The sequence below is a fragment of the Thermobia domestica genome, chromosome 8 (assembly GCF_964235325.1).
Source record: "Thermobia domestica chromosome 8, izTheDome1.hap1.1, whole genome shotgun sequence".
Lineage (NCBI taxonomy): Eukaryota > Metazoa > Arthropoda > Insecta > Zygentoma > Lepismatidae > Thermobia > Thermobia domestica.
The window spans coordinates 291,422,205-291,439,029 of NC_137461.1; the positions used below are offsets into that span (position 1 = coordinate 291,422,205).

Sequence of the window (16,825 nt, forward strand, 5' to 3'; positions counted from 1 at the left end):
AGTATGCCTCATGTAGACACTCATGTCCGCGTAGAAATACTGTAATGGGCTTTGGATAGCTAACTGCTAGTTCTACTGTGTACTTTGACCAAAGGAGAAAACAAAAGACATTCTTTAAGACACATCTTTTGCGATCCCAAGAAACCTAATCTTGTGACATCACATCTTTATACAATACGACATACATAAATGCACAAAGAATTGCGCAACATGTTGATACATGTTATCAAAGAACAATACAGCAGATAGTGTGGATAAAATCTTCCTTACCCACATGTGGAGCTGCAGATTGTTGATAATTTTCATCGTACGTGAAGATAACGCTGTATCCTCGGCGGGAATCCAATTCACCAACTCTAAACAATGTAAGTAATTCTTTCAAAAATAGCTATATTTCTAAGTGCTGAATTTAGTAGTCTAATATCTAATGATATATTCAAATCAAATATTGGAACGATAATAAGCCCTTCTTTTTTGTGCAAATTGAAACTGTGCTAAGTTACAATGCGGCTTAAAGTTTCCGCCCATACAAAAATCGGATTTTACATTCTGTTATATTGTATTATGCTGAACAGCGGCGCAAGTCTGTGTTCAACATGGTGAAAGTGGTGAGAGCGTACCTTTCTTTCTTTCTTTCTTTTTCTTTTTCTTTTTTTTTTTTTTGTAAGAGATGTTCAAGGGTCTTTCAAAATCCTGAATTTTAAGAAAATTTTTAGCATTCCCAATAGTATGATGCAATAATTATAAATACTAACAACCATAGACTTAAAGTATTAGGAAATACAGCATGCTGCTGTAAGAAGAATATAATACACATTGAATTACGTGTTCAAAGTATAGTATAAAGTGAATTTTAACATTTAAACATTTTAAAGCTGTATACATTTGCCCTGTTTGGGTGCCCTTACCAGACACTGTCCAACACACACACACACACACACACACACACACACACACACACACACACAAAAGCATTAAAATAAGTAGATCGAGCGTGGGCATGAACCCGGCTCTGGCCGGTATTTCTTATTAAGGTTTTCCTCAGTCCCACGAGGTGAATGCCTAGATGGTAGCTTCTGTAAGGCAGGGGCGGATCCAGGACGGATTCTGGGGGGAGGCGGTGGGTTTTAATACTACTACTTAGAGCTACTTTTAAGAGCTCCAAACTCTGGGATGGGTTTTATTTAAATATATAAAATAAGAAAGTTTCCTTTCCACGATCGCCCCCCTGGATCCGCTACTGCTGTAAGGCCAGAATTGGGCCAAACACTGAGGCCCCAGAATTGGCAGGAAATATATTCCTTCAGAATATTATGTTGCCAACACTTCCACAAATATTATGGTGGTGGGTTCCGATATCCCTTTTTCGTTTATATGTGCTTAAATTCATTATGAAGTAAATGTAGAAGTGTTTCTTTCATTCTCTTTCTTTCTTTCTTCTCATCTTTCTCATCCTCTCTCCTTTCCCCACCTTCTTAAAATTTAAATACTATCCTCCTGTAAGATTGTTTCTCTCCACGGCCCAAGGTTTAAAGAGACCAACCTGATATAGTTAACTATTAGCAGAACCGTACCAATAAATTCACATTAGAGACAGCGCCGTAACTTAGATTTTTTTCTGGAGGGCAAGCATTAAAACATGTATTTGGGCCTCCAAGAAAAAGTTGTTTTTCTCATTCTTGGGCCCCCCTCTTTCTATCTTTCTCTCTCTATTTATGCCCCCCGGAGCCTGTGGGCCCTCCTTCACGGCAAGGTCTGCGGGGCCGTTACTTACGCCCCTGGGCTCGTTCCATACATGACAAATTAATTAAAGGGACAATATATATCTCAAAGCCATACGAATAAACGTTATTTCTAGGGCCCCTAATAATAGACGTTTCTTACTGAAGTGGGCCCACGACTCACTTTTGTTTTATTTACCTTTTGTGCGCTGCTTTATGTAATGTAGTGAAACTGTTTGATGCTTCATTTATAATTTCATGTTCGTATTGTATCTGGATTAAGAAAATTTTGTCTCCAAATGGGCCTCTTCGAACGGCGGGGAACCTCCCTGGGGAACAGTTGCCCCTCCCCTGCCCCACACAAGTTACGGTCCTGATTAGAAAAGAAGTAAACTGTTTCGAAATTTACGCAACTTGCAAATACCAAACCCTACTAGTGCTAAAGTTGATGAGTTAGTGCCACTGTTACCACTGCTATAAGGGGAAAGAAGGGGAAGGACTGCTAAGATTCGCTTGCCAGGTTTTGTGTCAAAACACAGCGCCAAGCTACAGTAAACGGACAACACACTCTGGAGCAGTGTTGCCACAGTCCTAGCTCTGAAGTGGGCTGAAAAATAGTACCAAATTGAAACAAAAAGGGCTGAATTCATCATTACTTTATACCAGTGTAATACATGGCTCTATAACACGAAACTAAAAGAGGTAATGTTCTAGAATCCCCCGCCCCCCTCTTCTAAGAGTCCAAATCAAGAAAGTGCTCTTTTTAAAAATTATTCTTTAGAAACATCCAAACAGGAAGACCCCGAAAAACCGTCGTGGAGAATCTTTGCAACAACACATAAATTACAGACTTACTTGAACACGCACTGGTTTTCTTCAGAACATTCAACATTTGATTCAATGTGTGTGTGTGTGTGTGTGATTTTTTTTTTTTTTTTTTTTGAAACTAAAATTTCCACCACACTGCTTCTTTCTCGTCTCCATGCGCGGCGCAGATGAGCCCATCTAGCGTCATTTGTTTCCCAGTATAGTATGAATTACGAATATTCCACAAAAAATCGTCACAGAACGAATATTCAACAGCATATTTTAAGAGTCCAACATGCAGTATGGATAACGTGAGATGTAGGAAAAGTCTTACTGACATTTTTGAAAATGTAACAAGTACAGTGAAACCTGTCTTTAGCGGAATCGAGCGGGACTTGCAAAAATTTCCGTTAAAGTCAGGTTTCCGCTTAGTGGAGGTAGACTTTTCCTTTCTTTAAAAAAAAAAATACATGCTTATAAAGGGGCATACTGAGAAAATATATTGCTGTACGTACATTGTTCGATTACAGTACTTCTTTCTTCTACAAATAAATACTCAAAAAAATTAAAATGAATACAAAATATGCTATGCACACGTTTCCTTTATTTTTCTAATAGCTAAGCAGGGTTTTCTGTGTACATTGCTGCTTGGCTGCTTGACTTTCCGCATACACCTTAGCCTGAGAAATTATACTAAGTGAATCAGAATATTTTTTTTTTTTCGTAAGGCAATTTTTTGCAGATCCTTTAAACTACTGAGAGAATCTTGATATATATTTATTCTACACTGTTCTTGGAACTCGGTATCGTATTCCTCTTCTTCCTCTATCTCGTTTTCTTCTTTCCGACATTTCGTATGATTCTTGATTAAGTTGCGGGGATTAAGGACAATTTGTGGGGGTGAATATGAGTAGTGGTTGGGGAAGGTCAACACTGTCCAGAAATATTTAACAAAAGAACGAACATTTTATCACAGACAGTGTAACGTATATGTCTCACAGAATGTCTAAACATCTTCTAAACGCTGTAGTCCGGAACTCAGAATTTTCCGTTAAATGTTTATTTTTCTTTCCGTTGTCCGCATAACACAGTTTCCGCTTAATGAAGGGAGTTTTACATGTTTTGTTCTCCAAAATTCATGGGACAGTGAAATATTTCCGTTTAAGACAGTTTTCCGTTTAATAAATGGTCCGTTGAAGACAGGTTTTACTGTATTTGTTAAATGGTGCTGAATTGGGTAGAATTGTACCAACTTTTTCACAAAAGGGGCTGAAAATGCCAGCGTGGTACCAAAGGGCCGATGAATGACAAAAAGGGCTGAATTTGGTACAATTGTACCAAGTGTGGCAACACTGCTCTGGAGCAGCGGAAGTTTGTTCGTAGTACTTGTTAAAAGTAATTTCTGGAAAATTTTGGAGGCAGACATCCGCCGAGTAAGTCCAGAATTAGGACCTTGACGAATAAGCTGGAAACCAAAGGGATTTCGTTCGGTAACCGTGCAAGACATTGTTCAAAAGGTTTTCTTTCACCGGAGTCAGCATGTGCAGAAGCACTTCATCATGCCGAGAAAAAAAATGTGGCTGGGCCTACGAATTATTAAAAGTCTACAAAATTAACAGAGTTCATACTGTCAACTGTTTCAGACACTCATTAAAAAAAAAAAAAAAAAAAAATCTGGGGCACGCTGATGCTTGGTTTTACTTGTCAGAACATGTTAATCTCTGAAATTCTCTGTTTTGGTCAAATAAAAATCCCAAAACAGTACATTAAGAATCCATCCATTCCCAGAAGATTGATGTTTGATTACGAATGTTCTTATGACACATAATTCGTTCTATCTTCTTCATGATACAACAATAACAATAGTTGCATACACGGAAACCTTCAATATTTTTCTAAATCAATTAGACGAAACTAAACCTCCCACTACATATTCCAGCAGAATGAGACATGAGACGTCATCGTGGTCAGGAAGGAAATTTGTTTCCTTTTCGGAGACCACACCATTTCGAAAAGAGTAGCCACCGCGCTCGTCCGGTCTGACTCTGAGCGGTTACCTTTTATGGGAATACCTGAAAGAAAAGATTTACGTAAAAGAAACTAAGAACGGTAAACGAATTAAAAACAAAACAAACAAGCAACCGAATCATACATATTTTGCGATCCCGATCCCGATTTGGAGTTCAACTGAAGATCATTTGGTAAGTTTATAATATATTATTGATATTATTAGCAGTATTATTATATTTGTTTCTACAATTATCCCGTGTATAACGAATATAAGATTTTTTTGTAATATATGACAATTTTAAAGACAAAAATCGACAATTTTGTTCTCTGAGGTTGGCAACTCTGCAACGGTGCAAACCGATTGAACTATAGGTTGAGCGGAAGAAAAGTTTGCAGTCCTAGATTTAAACACTTTTTCTTTAGTATCTCTAAGCTACATAAAATGGATTTAGACCCCTTCTGCAACCAACGATTCAATTTTATTAGATGCCTATGAATTAAAGGTTATGTTATTATAATTTTTAATCCCATCTATGCCCTCTTGAAGGGTGTGATGTGAAGAAATGTCATGTTCAAGAAATTTGTATTTTTTATGAACAAAATTATACACGATTACGTTCCTAGTACATCAATTAAGAAAACTGATAGTCAAATGTTTTATACCTTTTTAAGATCTTTCGTAGTTATAACTACGATAGGGTAGTATCTTCATTATTCGTCTGATGAGGATATTGGCTAGAAGATCGAAACGTCACATGTAAATGTGTTTTTAAAATTAAATAAGTGCAGTCTTGTTCAGCAGTGTGTTTACTTTTCTGATTTTATTCGCAAGACGTTGAGTATGATTGTGTGTCAGTTCATTATTCGATTTTAAAAAATACTAATGAAGCTTTTATTTTTTATTTTATTTATTTATTTTGCAAGCATGGGCCATTGTATAACACGCTATGTATGGTTTCAAGCTTCTCTGCGTCTACAGATAGGGCGTGATGACGTCACAACTTATTAAATTTCTTTGTTAGGACTATTTTTTTATTATATTTTGGCCGGCTTAAGTTTTGCACTTTGAAGATTGACATTTTGCACACAAGTTCAGTGCACCCCTTAGTATTCTTCAGATTTTTTTCAGATCTCTGCGTTAACACAGGGAGGTCCAGATGAGCAAAAAGGGAAAAATGAGGTACGAACCATAATCCTAGGATAAATAGGGATGTCTCAGGAAATTTTTATCTGAAATCCTATGCGGGAATCTGGGGTATTGTGGGGATATTCTTAGTACATTCATAAATATTTTTTCCTGTCCTTAGTTTACGAGATAGAAGCCTGAAATTTTGCCACACATTCAGTATGCCACTAAGTATCTTTCAGTTGATTTTGAAATCTGTACATTAACACAGGAGGCCAGAGGAGCAAACATTTTGTCTTTTCCAAAAAGAATTCCCCATTTCCCCCAACATTTCTCGTCTGAGGGACATGATAGGCTCATGTGAGTGGTACCGTGTAAAAGGCTATTCTATTCTGAAAAGAATGAGGTACAATGCATGACTCAAAGATAAATAGGGATGTATCAGGAAATTTTTATATTACATCCGGGTCATTTTGGGTCATCTGGGGCATTGTGATGATGTTCTTAGCTCGTTGGTAAATATTTCCCCCCGCCAATACTATTCAAGATAGGAGCTTGAAATTTTGTACCACATTCAGCATATCCCTTAGTATTTTTAGTTGATTTTGAGCCCTGTGCGTTAATACGGAGAGGGGGGGCAACGGAGTTCAAAACTTTAATTTTTTTTTTTAAATTTCGATTTCTCTCAAAATTTTCCACCTCAGGGGAGGCATGATAAGGAAACAGGAATGCTACCGTTTGAAACGTTGCTCTATTGTGAAAATAATGAGGTATGAACCATGATCCTACGATAAATAGCAATGAATCAGTATCTGATTAACTGGAAGTCTATAATTTATCTTTAAAAAACGATTTTAAAACGGTTAAGAAAACTGAAAGCGAAAGGTTTTAATAGTAAAGAAATTAATTTGGATTTTTAAAAACATCAAAGGTTTACTTGTAATGAAGCCTAAGTATTTTATCTTGTCCCACTCTCCCTTACGGGATATGTATAAATTGTGAAGAGTATAACGAACTTAGTTTATTTTCGTTTTCATCACGTTTTAAATCATCATTTTTATTTAATTCCAGATAACATTTACTATCAAACAATACCTTTGAGATAACAATTCGATACACAATGAACAGTGGAAAAGGAGCTGAAAACATAAGCCCCAGAGTGAAGGCTAATCCCTTATCAGTTCTAGTATTTGGGTAAGTAAATTATTGTCGATAAGTATCTAAAGTGTAATGTCACATTTTTCACAGATTCGTGCAATAGCAAGATGAACAGTAGCTTATATATTCAATGTGATTTTTACGGAGATATTTCTAATTCAAAAATTAAATCCTTTTTTCGATTTTTTAACAAAAAAGTGAAGGAAAACAATAATATTTAAGAAAACGGTTAATATTATAAATTTGAACCAAACCGTAAATCATAACAATATTTCATTGCTTTATAACAATTTAGTAATTAAAATTACACAGTAATATTAAAATAATTCCTTAGATTGATACAAAGCGTTTGAAATGTCACTGTAATAAAATATACACGGATGAAATATCAACAGTCCTAGTCATTTATCGCCAAACTGTCTATCACAAGCTACTATAGCGCTGCCAAAATGCCTTGAGCCGTGGCGAAAATGCGAACTAAGGCTCACATCCTTGCGTTGAGCCACTGAGGGTTCAGCTGTTGTTAAGCAAGAGAGTCTTAGCGAAACGGAGTGGAATTCTTTCCGCCGATAGCAACGCTCGGAACGGAAGACAAGGTGTCAAGTCAATGTGGTATATCTATAATAGCTCGCGGGGACATTTTCAGTAGATCACATTAACGCTCCGGTTGGTTACCCTTGATTTCGCTACTGAGCTGACGCTAACGGCAGGGGGCGCTGACGACGACAACTGCTTGTTTCTCCCGCGCAACTGCTATTGTCAGCCACATCTCACAGTGGATTATATACGCGTGGGGTCGTGCATGTTATGTTTTTCGTATGTATATTAGACATTTGCTAACTTGGGTAGTTTGATTTAATATTTATTAGAGATGTAAGTTTATAGGAAAAAAATGAAATCTTTGAGTTTTACGTCCCACGATTATGCCGGTTAGGCTAAAGGAGACGGTGATGATGAGTAATGAATGAAATGGTGGAATGAAGAAAGTGGGAGGAAACGGGAGAACCCCGAGAAAACCCACGCACACGGAAGTTTATAGGAAGTAAACAAATGTAAGATTATCTTTTTTTTTTAATGGTAGTTCTTTCGGTTGGTAGCTCACAAGAGGAGTTAAGAACGGTACGGTAGATAAGAAGCTCTGTAAGTTTGGCGACCATTGGTCTTACTCACTGAAGTGAATAATTGTAAGGCAATTACTGATAAGGCATCTAAAACATGTGGAAATTTTCGTCTTAACTTTTCAACGTTTTATCAATGTTTTCCTTCATTCAATGCCGTGATAAAAAAATGAAAGTTTACATAGTTACACGAAGTTCAATACACAAGGATTGAGCAAGAAAACTGAAACACTTGGTTTGAGGTCATATATAATTATGAAGTTGTTTCTTCTTTTGTGGATTGGCAGATATATATATTTTTAAATGTTTAATCCGACACCACGCGTTTGAATTTTTTGCACTAGCGTCTATGGATGATTAAGGAGCGTTGGAGAAAACGGAAGAATTGAGAATTCCCACGGGCAGGATGTTGTCCATCACAAACTCAAATAGCTTTGGATCGAAGTAGGTAGAGTTTTCTACCAGATGACTCATCTCGGATTGTTTCTATTGGAAGAGGCCTGTCTCGACTTGAATTATATCACGAAATTTATGTCTCGTCTCGGGAAGTCTAGGACCAGGAAAGCTAAGAGCTTCTATTACTGAATCATTATGTCCCCACCCCCTTTTCATGAGTAGCAGGAAATTCACTCCCACTCTTCTTGCAGATCAGTAGCTAATTTATTGGTACAATAGTAGTGGGAGTAAACATTACTTGATTCATGTCTTGAAAATAGCTCAAGGTAACTTATGCCTGCACACATCATGACAGTTGTTATTTGTTTTAATGCTTATCTCCAGTCTTGCCATGCGTATTGACGTATCCTTTTATTGACAGCACTTTCGGGTACAATATCTATACTTAAACTAGAAATGTATCTCTGTGGTACGACAGTCCATATGGACAAGGCCTAGCAGCTAACTTTAGCACTCAAGCCTAAGTAACAATGTGTGGTCAGCACATTGTCCTGACTGCAATAGCATATGGCTTTCCCAAGGGCCAAGCCGAGCCACTATCGATCAGATACAATGCTGCTTGGCGTCGTTGTTTCACGGGAACAGGTCGATCTGCAAGACGATGGCTACAATGTTTGAATTATTGTATGTAAATCGTTCTTCTGATTTGTCACTGTTCGACAGTAATGTATGTCTCTAAAAAACCTCAAAATATTGTCACTGAAACTGTTGTGCACAATCGTTTGTGATACATTTGCGTATTGAATAATCCACTTAGCCTCTGTGGGCTTTTCCTTACGTATAGCTGGATGAAGGAAGAGAGCGGAGGAGAGCCCATCGGATAGCAATGCGTAGTTTATTTGCTCAACAACCCACGAATTGTGCTGGCCTCATTGCTACCGGCATTGTGCAGAGCTTAAGTGCAGCGACATTAACGTGTGTACTAAACCTATACAGCAGTAATAATAATAATAATAATAATAATAATAATAATAATAATAATAATAATAATAATAATAATAATAAGAGTGTTAATACAACTTAATTTGAATACAAGTTAGTGGTCCAAGCACGACTCACTTCAGCGCGTTATTTCAACACCAAGGGTCCGGTATTGTGGTTAACACGAGCCCAGTATTACCGGTTTAACATTAGTCGATGTGAAAATAACACCGGTGACTGATTGATTGATAGGATTTAATGGGAACGTCAAATAAGACGTGGAAACTAGGATTGTAAGCAGTTAAAAATTATGGTGTAGATACAACTCAATTTTAACACAGCACATTGATCACAGCATGATTACCACTTCAGCGTATTACTTCAGTACAAAGAGTTCGGTGTTACGGTTAACAGAAGCCTTGTACTACCAGTTTGACATTAAAAATGGTGTTCAGCGGTGTTAAGTTAGACGACAGCATTAATTTTGGAATATGAAAACAACATTCCGATGATGTTAAGGAACTACTTGGTTGAACCAAGGAATGTTGAAATAGGAACAGCGCCACAATGATCTTTGTATATATATATATATATATATATATATATATATATATATATATATATATATATCATGTGTTGTTAGTAGCATTCCGCAGATAGCATGGTCAGTAGCGTGGAACGATAAAATTTAATTTTTTTAAACTTTATTTCTAATAGTGTGAAAAATTACCTTTTGACGCGAAAAGACAAAAGTAAAATTTTAGGGCAATCGGAGCAAATAAAAGAAGCATAGGAGAGGCTGAAATGGAATAAGAAATGTCATATTTGTGAAGATTTATCGTCTTTGCAGCACCTCAAAGCATACTTCAATTATCGTAAAATTTTAGTTTTCTGTTTTTTATTATATTTACATCAAAAGACAACTTTTCCGCACTATTAGAAATAAAATATAACCAGATGAGAATGCTGCAGGAATATTGTCACAAGGAACTTAAAAAAGAATAGAGAGATGGAGCGGGAAGGATAATTGTGATGGTTCCTATATGTAAAAGTAAATCTTTTTATCCGCACCTTCTCTTATTCGCAAAAATTCGTAAAATATCATCTCTCTATGACTTACGGTTCCCAAGATATGGCTCCTTAAATCTCCCAAAATTCGAACTTTTTGGGGGCAATGTCCGAGGAACGGTGGGCAGTTAGCCAGTGGCCACCGATTCCTATTTGGTATGAGAATGTTTACCATCCTCTTAGGTATTGATCAACACCAATATGATCTCTACATGACTTGCGGTTCCCGAGATATGGCTCCTTAAATCTCCTGAAATCGGAACTATTTTTGGGCTAATATCTCGTGAACCGTAAAGTCATAGAGAGATGATATTGGTGTTAACCAATACCTAAGAGCATGGTAAAAATTTTGGTACCGATATCAACTGGTGGCCATTGGCCAAACCAGTGGCCAATTGGATAGTAGCCACCGGCTACTATTTGGTACCAAACTGTTCACCATTCTCTTAGGTATTGATCAACATCAATATCATTTCTCTATAACTTACGGTTCCCGAGGTATGGCTTCTTAAATCTCCGGAAATTGGCCAATTTTGGCCAATATCTCAGAAATGGTAACAGTGACAAAAAACTCCATTACTTCTTCAAATACTTTTTGATGTGCTATCGAATGGAGGGCCCAAAAATTGAAAAAAAATTAGCAAATAACAGACAGAAACACACACAAATATAGAGTATTTAGTAACGAACCATTTATGTTCGTTGAAAATTCGAGTTTTTTCGTTCCACCCTAATGATTAACCTTTAATACTAAAATACTAATGTTAATAACTTTATTATACTTTATTAATCATCCAATCCTTTAATTTGCTAGGAGAAATTACTTGGCAAAGATACCACAAGTGCTTGAAAATCCTATGAGATTACATCTATACTGTGATTTATTTTTCATATACATTACCTTGCAAGGAAGTCATAAGTATCTAAGAAAGTGACATTTAGAATTTTTATTAGTTTTTATTTTTAGGAATGAACAAAGTTGTATGTGGTATATTTGATATTTATACTAAGCAACGAAAAATATATTTTATGCAATTTCTCAAAAAATACTTTTTGTTAAGCGTATGTAACATGGAAGTTTATGTATTCTACTAACTTTGAATTACACAATTATAAAATAACACAGATGCCCCTAACAATATCAACATAAATCAAATCAGCATGCGTTACAGTTTGTTTCGTTTTGGATATGCTTTTGTTTAGTTGTGTATTAATATCATTAGAACCCTCCTCTTTGATAAACACGACACTGGATTTGATTCTCGATGAGAAAATATTAACATCAGAGCGCATTGCGGTGGTTCTGATTTCATTTTAAACTGTAAGTCCACGTCTCATGTAGCATCGCTGATTTAAAGGGACGTTACACTTCAGTGAATAAATAGATAGAGAAACAAATAAAAATACAAAGTAACAAGTCCATACGGTATTTAATTTCTGACCAATTTGTATGGTTTAACTTGATTAATTCAATAAAATACACATGCAAGATATGTTCTCCCCTAACATGAGGTTCTACCCAAAATATCCGAGAACTTTTTTTTTTACCGGTCAAACTAGTAGCAGTACGACATTCCGCCACTAGATGTCACGACTTACATTTATTAGCCACTGCACCCCAAGTTACGTCATCTTTAACGCAATCAGTTGCCAGTTGTAGTTGTGCGTGTCAGGGCGTGTTTCAGTGCTTCTGCGATTTGTCAAATCGCTGACGTTAAGAAGCAACGGATTTGCATGAAGTTGTATGTCAAGTTGAAGAAATCTGCAGCCGAAACGCACCACCTGCTGAAAAAGGCATTTGGTGAAAGTGCAGTGAGTCAAGCAAGAACATTGAATGGTTCAAGCCTTTTGAAGAAGGCCGCAAATCTGTGGAGGATGACAAACATTCTGGACGACCGTCAACATGCATAACACCACAAATGATGATGAAAGTGATTGATGTGATTCGCGAAGACAGACGGCAGACAATTCACGATGTTTGTAATAGACTTCGACTGTCGTACGGTACATGTCAACGAATTCTATCCGATAAACTGAACCTAAGACGAATTGTAGCGAAGTTTGTGCCTCACCTTCTGAGCATCGACCAAAAAACCCTCAGGATTCAGAGCTGTACTTACCTGAAACAAAGAGTTTGATAGTGTGCAAACTTCTTATTCAGAGTCATTGCAGGTAACGAATCTTGGGTCTATGGTTATTACCCGGAAACGAAGTAGCAATCAGCACAATGGAAGACGCCATTCTCTCCAAGGCCGAAAAAAGCTCGACAAGTTCGCAGCAACATCAAGTCGATGCTGATAATTTTTCGACATTCGAGGAATTGTGCATAAGGAGTTTGTTCCACTTGGTCAGAATGTCAACGGAAAGTTTTACTGCGAGGTTTTGAAGAGACTGAGGGATGTTCGGTACAAACGGCCAGAGCTATGGCAAACTAAAAATTGGTTACTGCACCATGACAACGCGCCCGCGCACACCTCGCTCGTTTTTATGAAATTCCTGGCCAAGAACAACATGACAACGGTCTCCCAGCCTTCCTACTTCCCTGCTCTATCCCCATGCGACTTCTACCTGTTCCCGAAGATGACACTTGTGTTGAAAAAGCAACGTTTTGACTCCTTCGAAGTAGAGATGCAAGGGCTCGGAAAAAAACCGGCTTTTTTGGAAAAAAAACTCGGTTTTTTCTGCTTTGCTTTTTTGCTTGGGAAATTTTGGGCTTTTTTCAAAATTCTGCTTTAAATCGATAAAGCAGACTTTGTTTCGCTTCTCTATAACACAGAAAGTCATTTAATTAGTGGTTGATGCCGATAATAATATAAAACCTCGAAAGTAAACAATGAATTTCGAAAAGATATTTTAAACAATTTTACTTCAACATTTTTACATTATGAATTCCAAAGGATTAACCAATGTATATAATAAACACATTTTAACCTCCTATATACAAAAGTAAGCAGAGTTGGCAAGAACCATGGTTGTTTCTGAAAATGCCAAAAACCCGTTTTGGGGGGGCAGTTTAAACCAGGCTTTTTTGGGGTTTAAACCAGGTTTTTTGATTTAGATATTTTGCTTTATGTATTTGTATTACATATTCACAGAAATAAGTTTGTTTCTCCTTGAGGTTATTATTCAACAACGGGGTTATGCTGGAAGAGGTCCCATAAGCTTAAAGAAGTCCGGTCAGTAAATTTCTTAAATTGAGAAACTCCCGCCCTAGCCATCGGGAAAATCCCGTCATTCTTTTAAATGTAAAACAATAACGGAAAATCCTGTAAAATTTAATTTGCATGTAAAATTTAAAGGTCAACGTATTATAATCAGTACGCTAAAATTGAGTGACACACAATCATAGTCAACGTCTTGCGAATAAAATCAGAAAAATAAACACACTGCTGAACAAGACTGCACTTATTTAATATAAAAACACATTTACACGTGACGTTTCGATCTTCTATCCAAGATCCTCATCAGACGTACACTCACGTCTGATGAGGATCTTGGATAGAAGATCGAAACGTCACGTGTAAATGTGTTTTTATATTAAATAAGTGCAGTCTTGTTCAGCAGTGTGTTTATTTTTCTAAAACTGAGGTATTAAATTACAAATTTAGTATGTAGGTATCATTGAAAGTCCAATCCAAGCTAATGTTGGAAGCTAAGTAGGCAATCGATAAATTTTACCAATTTTAATCAATATATTTAAGCAACCTTCGCTTCTTTATAAAACAACAGGCATGCAGAAATATATAATTTGGTTTCGTTTTGTATGTTTAGGCTTAACATCCTTACGTAATACCGAGGTTATCAAGGAGAAGACTTTCGCTTAAAGTGACATCCGAAAGAGTACTTGGTTTACACATGAAAGAAGGGTTGTGGTTCGACCGACAATTGAACATGGGGCACCTTGATTAAAAGGTGAAAAGGAAATAAGACTAATGCAGATGGTTTGACATGTGAAACGTCACTATGAAGTTCACACGATTCGCATTTTTGTTCTTTTAATTTTTCTAGTTTAAACCAGTTATTTTAAAAAAAAACAGCTGGTGTAAACGAGCCAACCCTAAGAGTAAAAACTTCTTTCAAAAAATACACAAATAACTAGCAAAATTATATGTAGTATTTTTACTTCAAAATATTCCATGCCCTCTTTTTGAAACAAAATAAAATTAAAATAAAACATAGAAATACTTAGATTTGTATGATACAATTAAAGGCTGCACATGGTTCTGTATATTCTTGAAATTCTACAGTCAAGTTTTTTATAACCACCATCAAGGGCGCCCATCAGGGGTTTAAGGGGGCGCTTGCCCCCCTAGAGGAAAATGTACTTCAGAATATTGAAAATCCAATAGGATTTTTACATTAGTTACAGCAAAATTTGAAACTATTTTTGAAACGTCGCTTATACTTCCCCTCCTTGGAAACCACAACATGGGCGCCCTTGACCACCATCACGGTTTACCCAGTCCTCAAGTTTTCTGAATTTTTAACAAGAGGGACTCAACATATCATTACGGAACAAAAAAAAAAAAAAAAAGACTACGGAATATATTTAAGTTAAGCTAAATACAACTGCACAACAAACGTGACTGAGTGGTTGGCTTTTGCGCTTCTATCGGGAAGTCCGGGACTCAACCCAGCATTCGACCATTCTGACAAAACCTTCCTTCATTCCATCTGAGAATGTAGAAATAGTGCGTGTACTGGCCGACTAGGAGTGTAGGAGTTGGCCGACTTCCTTTCTTATTGTTTTTAAATCGTTATTATTACTAATTACCAGCAGTGACGGTTTTGCGAAGGTTAGAGGATCGGTCTTTCGGACTGAAGCCTGTTCTCCAAAGTTGTGGAATATCTAAAACGAACGAAATATCTATTAGTTATGCCTTTACTCATAAACTTTAAGCTCCCGTCAAATAAAAATTACGAATGTTTAGAAAAACTAAACATTAGTAGTAAGAAAACCCCTCCCAAAACACTTTTTTAAATTCGCCACTGATTCTCAGTATAAAATGATCTTCAAGGTTGTATCCGGAAGATTATTGCTAAACATATAAACGAATGCCTGTACTCATAAACTTCAAACACCTCCCAAATAAAATTAGGACTTTTTAGAAAACGAAACAATCAGAGAAACCCCTCCCAAAGAACTTTTCTAAATCCGCTATTGATTATTTGTATAAATTGGTATTCAAGGTTGTATCTGGAAAATTATTGCTAAATCATTGCACAACTACAGTATAACAGAAATGTGCAAATACGGTTTGACGGACATATTGAAAAACGTATGCTTTGATGGATATATAGAAAAACGTAAGTTTAACTTTCGTGCTAGAAGCTGGAGTACTAAGCTCTTAGAAATGAAACACGGATGACAAACTAAAATGATCTAGAGAAGGAAAAAAATGTTGATAACTCAAAAGTTAAAATAAAGTTAAATAACCTGTAAAATTGCCCTCAAATACTACATTCTTCATGTTAGCTTTAATTCGTAAAATATGTGCTCCATCCATCTTGATGGTGAATTACAGAGCTAAATATGGCATTCAGGTCGTGGAAATCTTATCTAACTATAGAATATACTATAAGAAAGCTATTTGGATAGAAAAATCATGAAAATGAAAAAAGCCAAAATTTCCAAAATTCTCGGTTTTTTTCCAAAAAAGCCGGCTTTTTATGTGAAAAAAACCATCGATTCAAAAAAGCCGGCTTTTTTGCATCTCTACTTCGAAGACAGCCAAGTGGAATCGCGACGGTTTCTGAACACCTTTCCCCTTGCGAACTTCCAAGAGTGGTTCCAAAAGTGGGAACAACGCTGGGATCGTTACATACATTCCGAAGGGTGCTACTTTGAAGCTGACAAAGGATATTAGGATGTAAGTATAGTTCTCTGATTTTTACAAGGCAAAAATTATCCTACATGGTAATGAAACATATATATATATAGCTCCACAAAACTTAAGCAACTCGAAGAAAGTGGCAGAAGATAAAACGACACGATCACTGCACCATGTATAATCAACAAACAGATGGTCCAGGTACACAATGCAACACAAGTGAAGACGAACAATACAGTTAGAATGTACAGAGTGTCCAAAAAGTTCAGCACAACGATACCTCAACAGGTGAAGCAGGATTGTGCGAGGGCATAGGCAGTCAATATGATGTGTGACCACCACGAACAGCTATACAGACACGACATCTGGCCTCCATGCTGCAAATCAGAGTGTTGATCAAGTCTTGCGGCAGATGACGCCACTCCTCGAGGAGAGCTGTTTGCAGATGAGGGAGAGTATGTGGTGGTGGACTGCGCTGCGCTATTCGCCGCCCAAGAGCATCCCACACATGCTCGATGGGATTCAAGTCCGGCGAATATGCACGCCATGCAATACGCGTAATGTCTTCGCTCTCCAGATACTCGGACATAAGATGTGCACGGTGTGGGT

General features: G+C 36.9%; 1 protein-coding gene across 1 annotated transcript in view; it reads left to right on the forward strand.

Moving 5' to 3' along the window:
- Window positions 1-249: 249 nt before the first annotated feature.
- The window catches only part of LOC145693713 (ATP-binding cassette sub-family C member 4-like), a gene marked incomplete in the record, with an annotated part of 113,804 nt that continues 97,228 nt past the window's right edge, over window positions 250-16,825 (forward strand). The window contains 2 exon segments of the mRNA XM_081769998.1: window positions 250-365; window positions 6,736-6,858. Of these exon segments, the coding sequence (XP_081626124.1) occupies window positions 6,785-6,858 (74 nt within the window).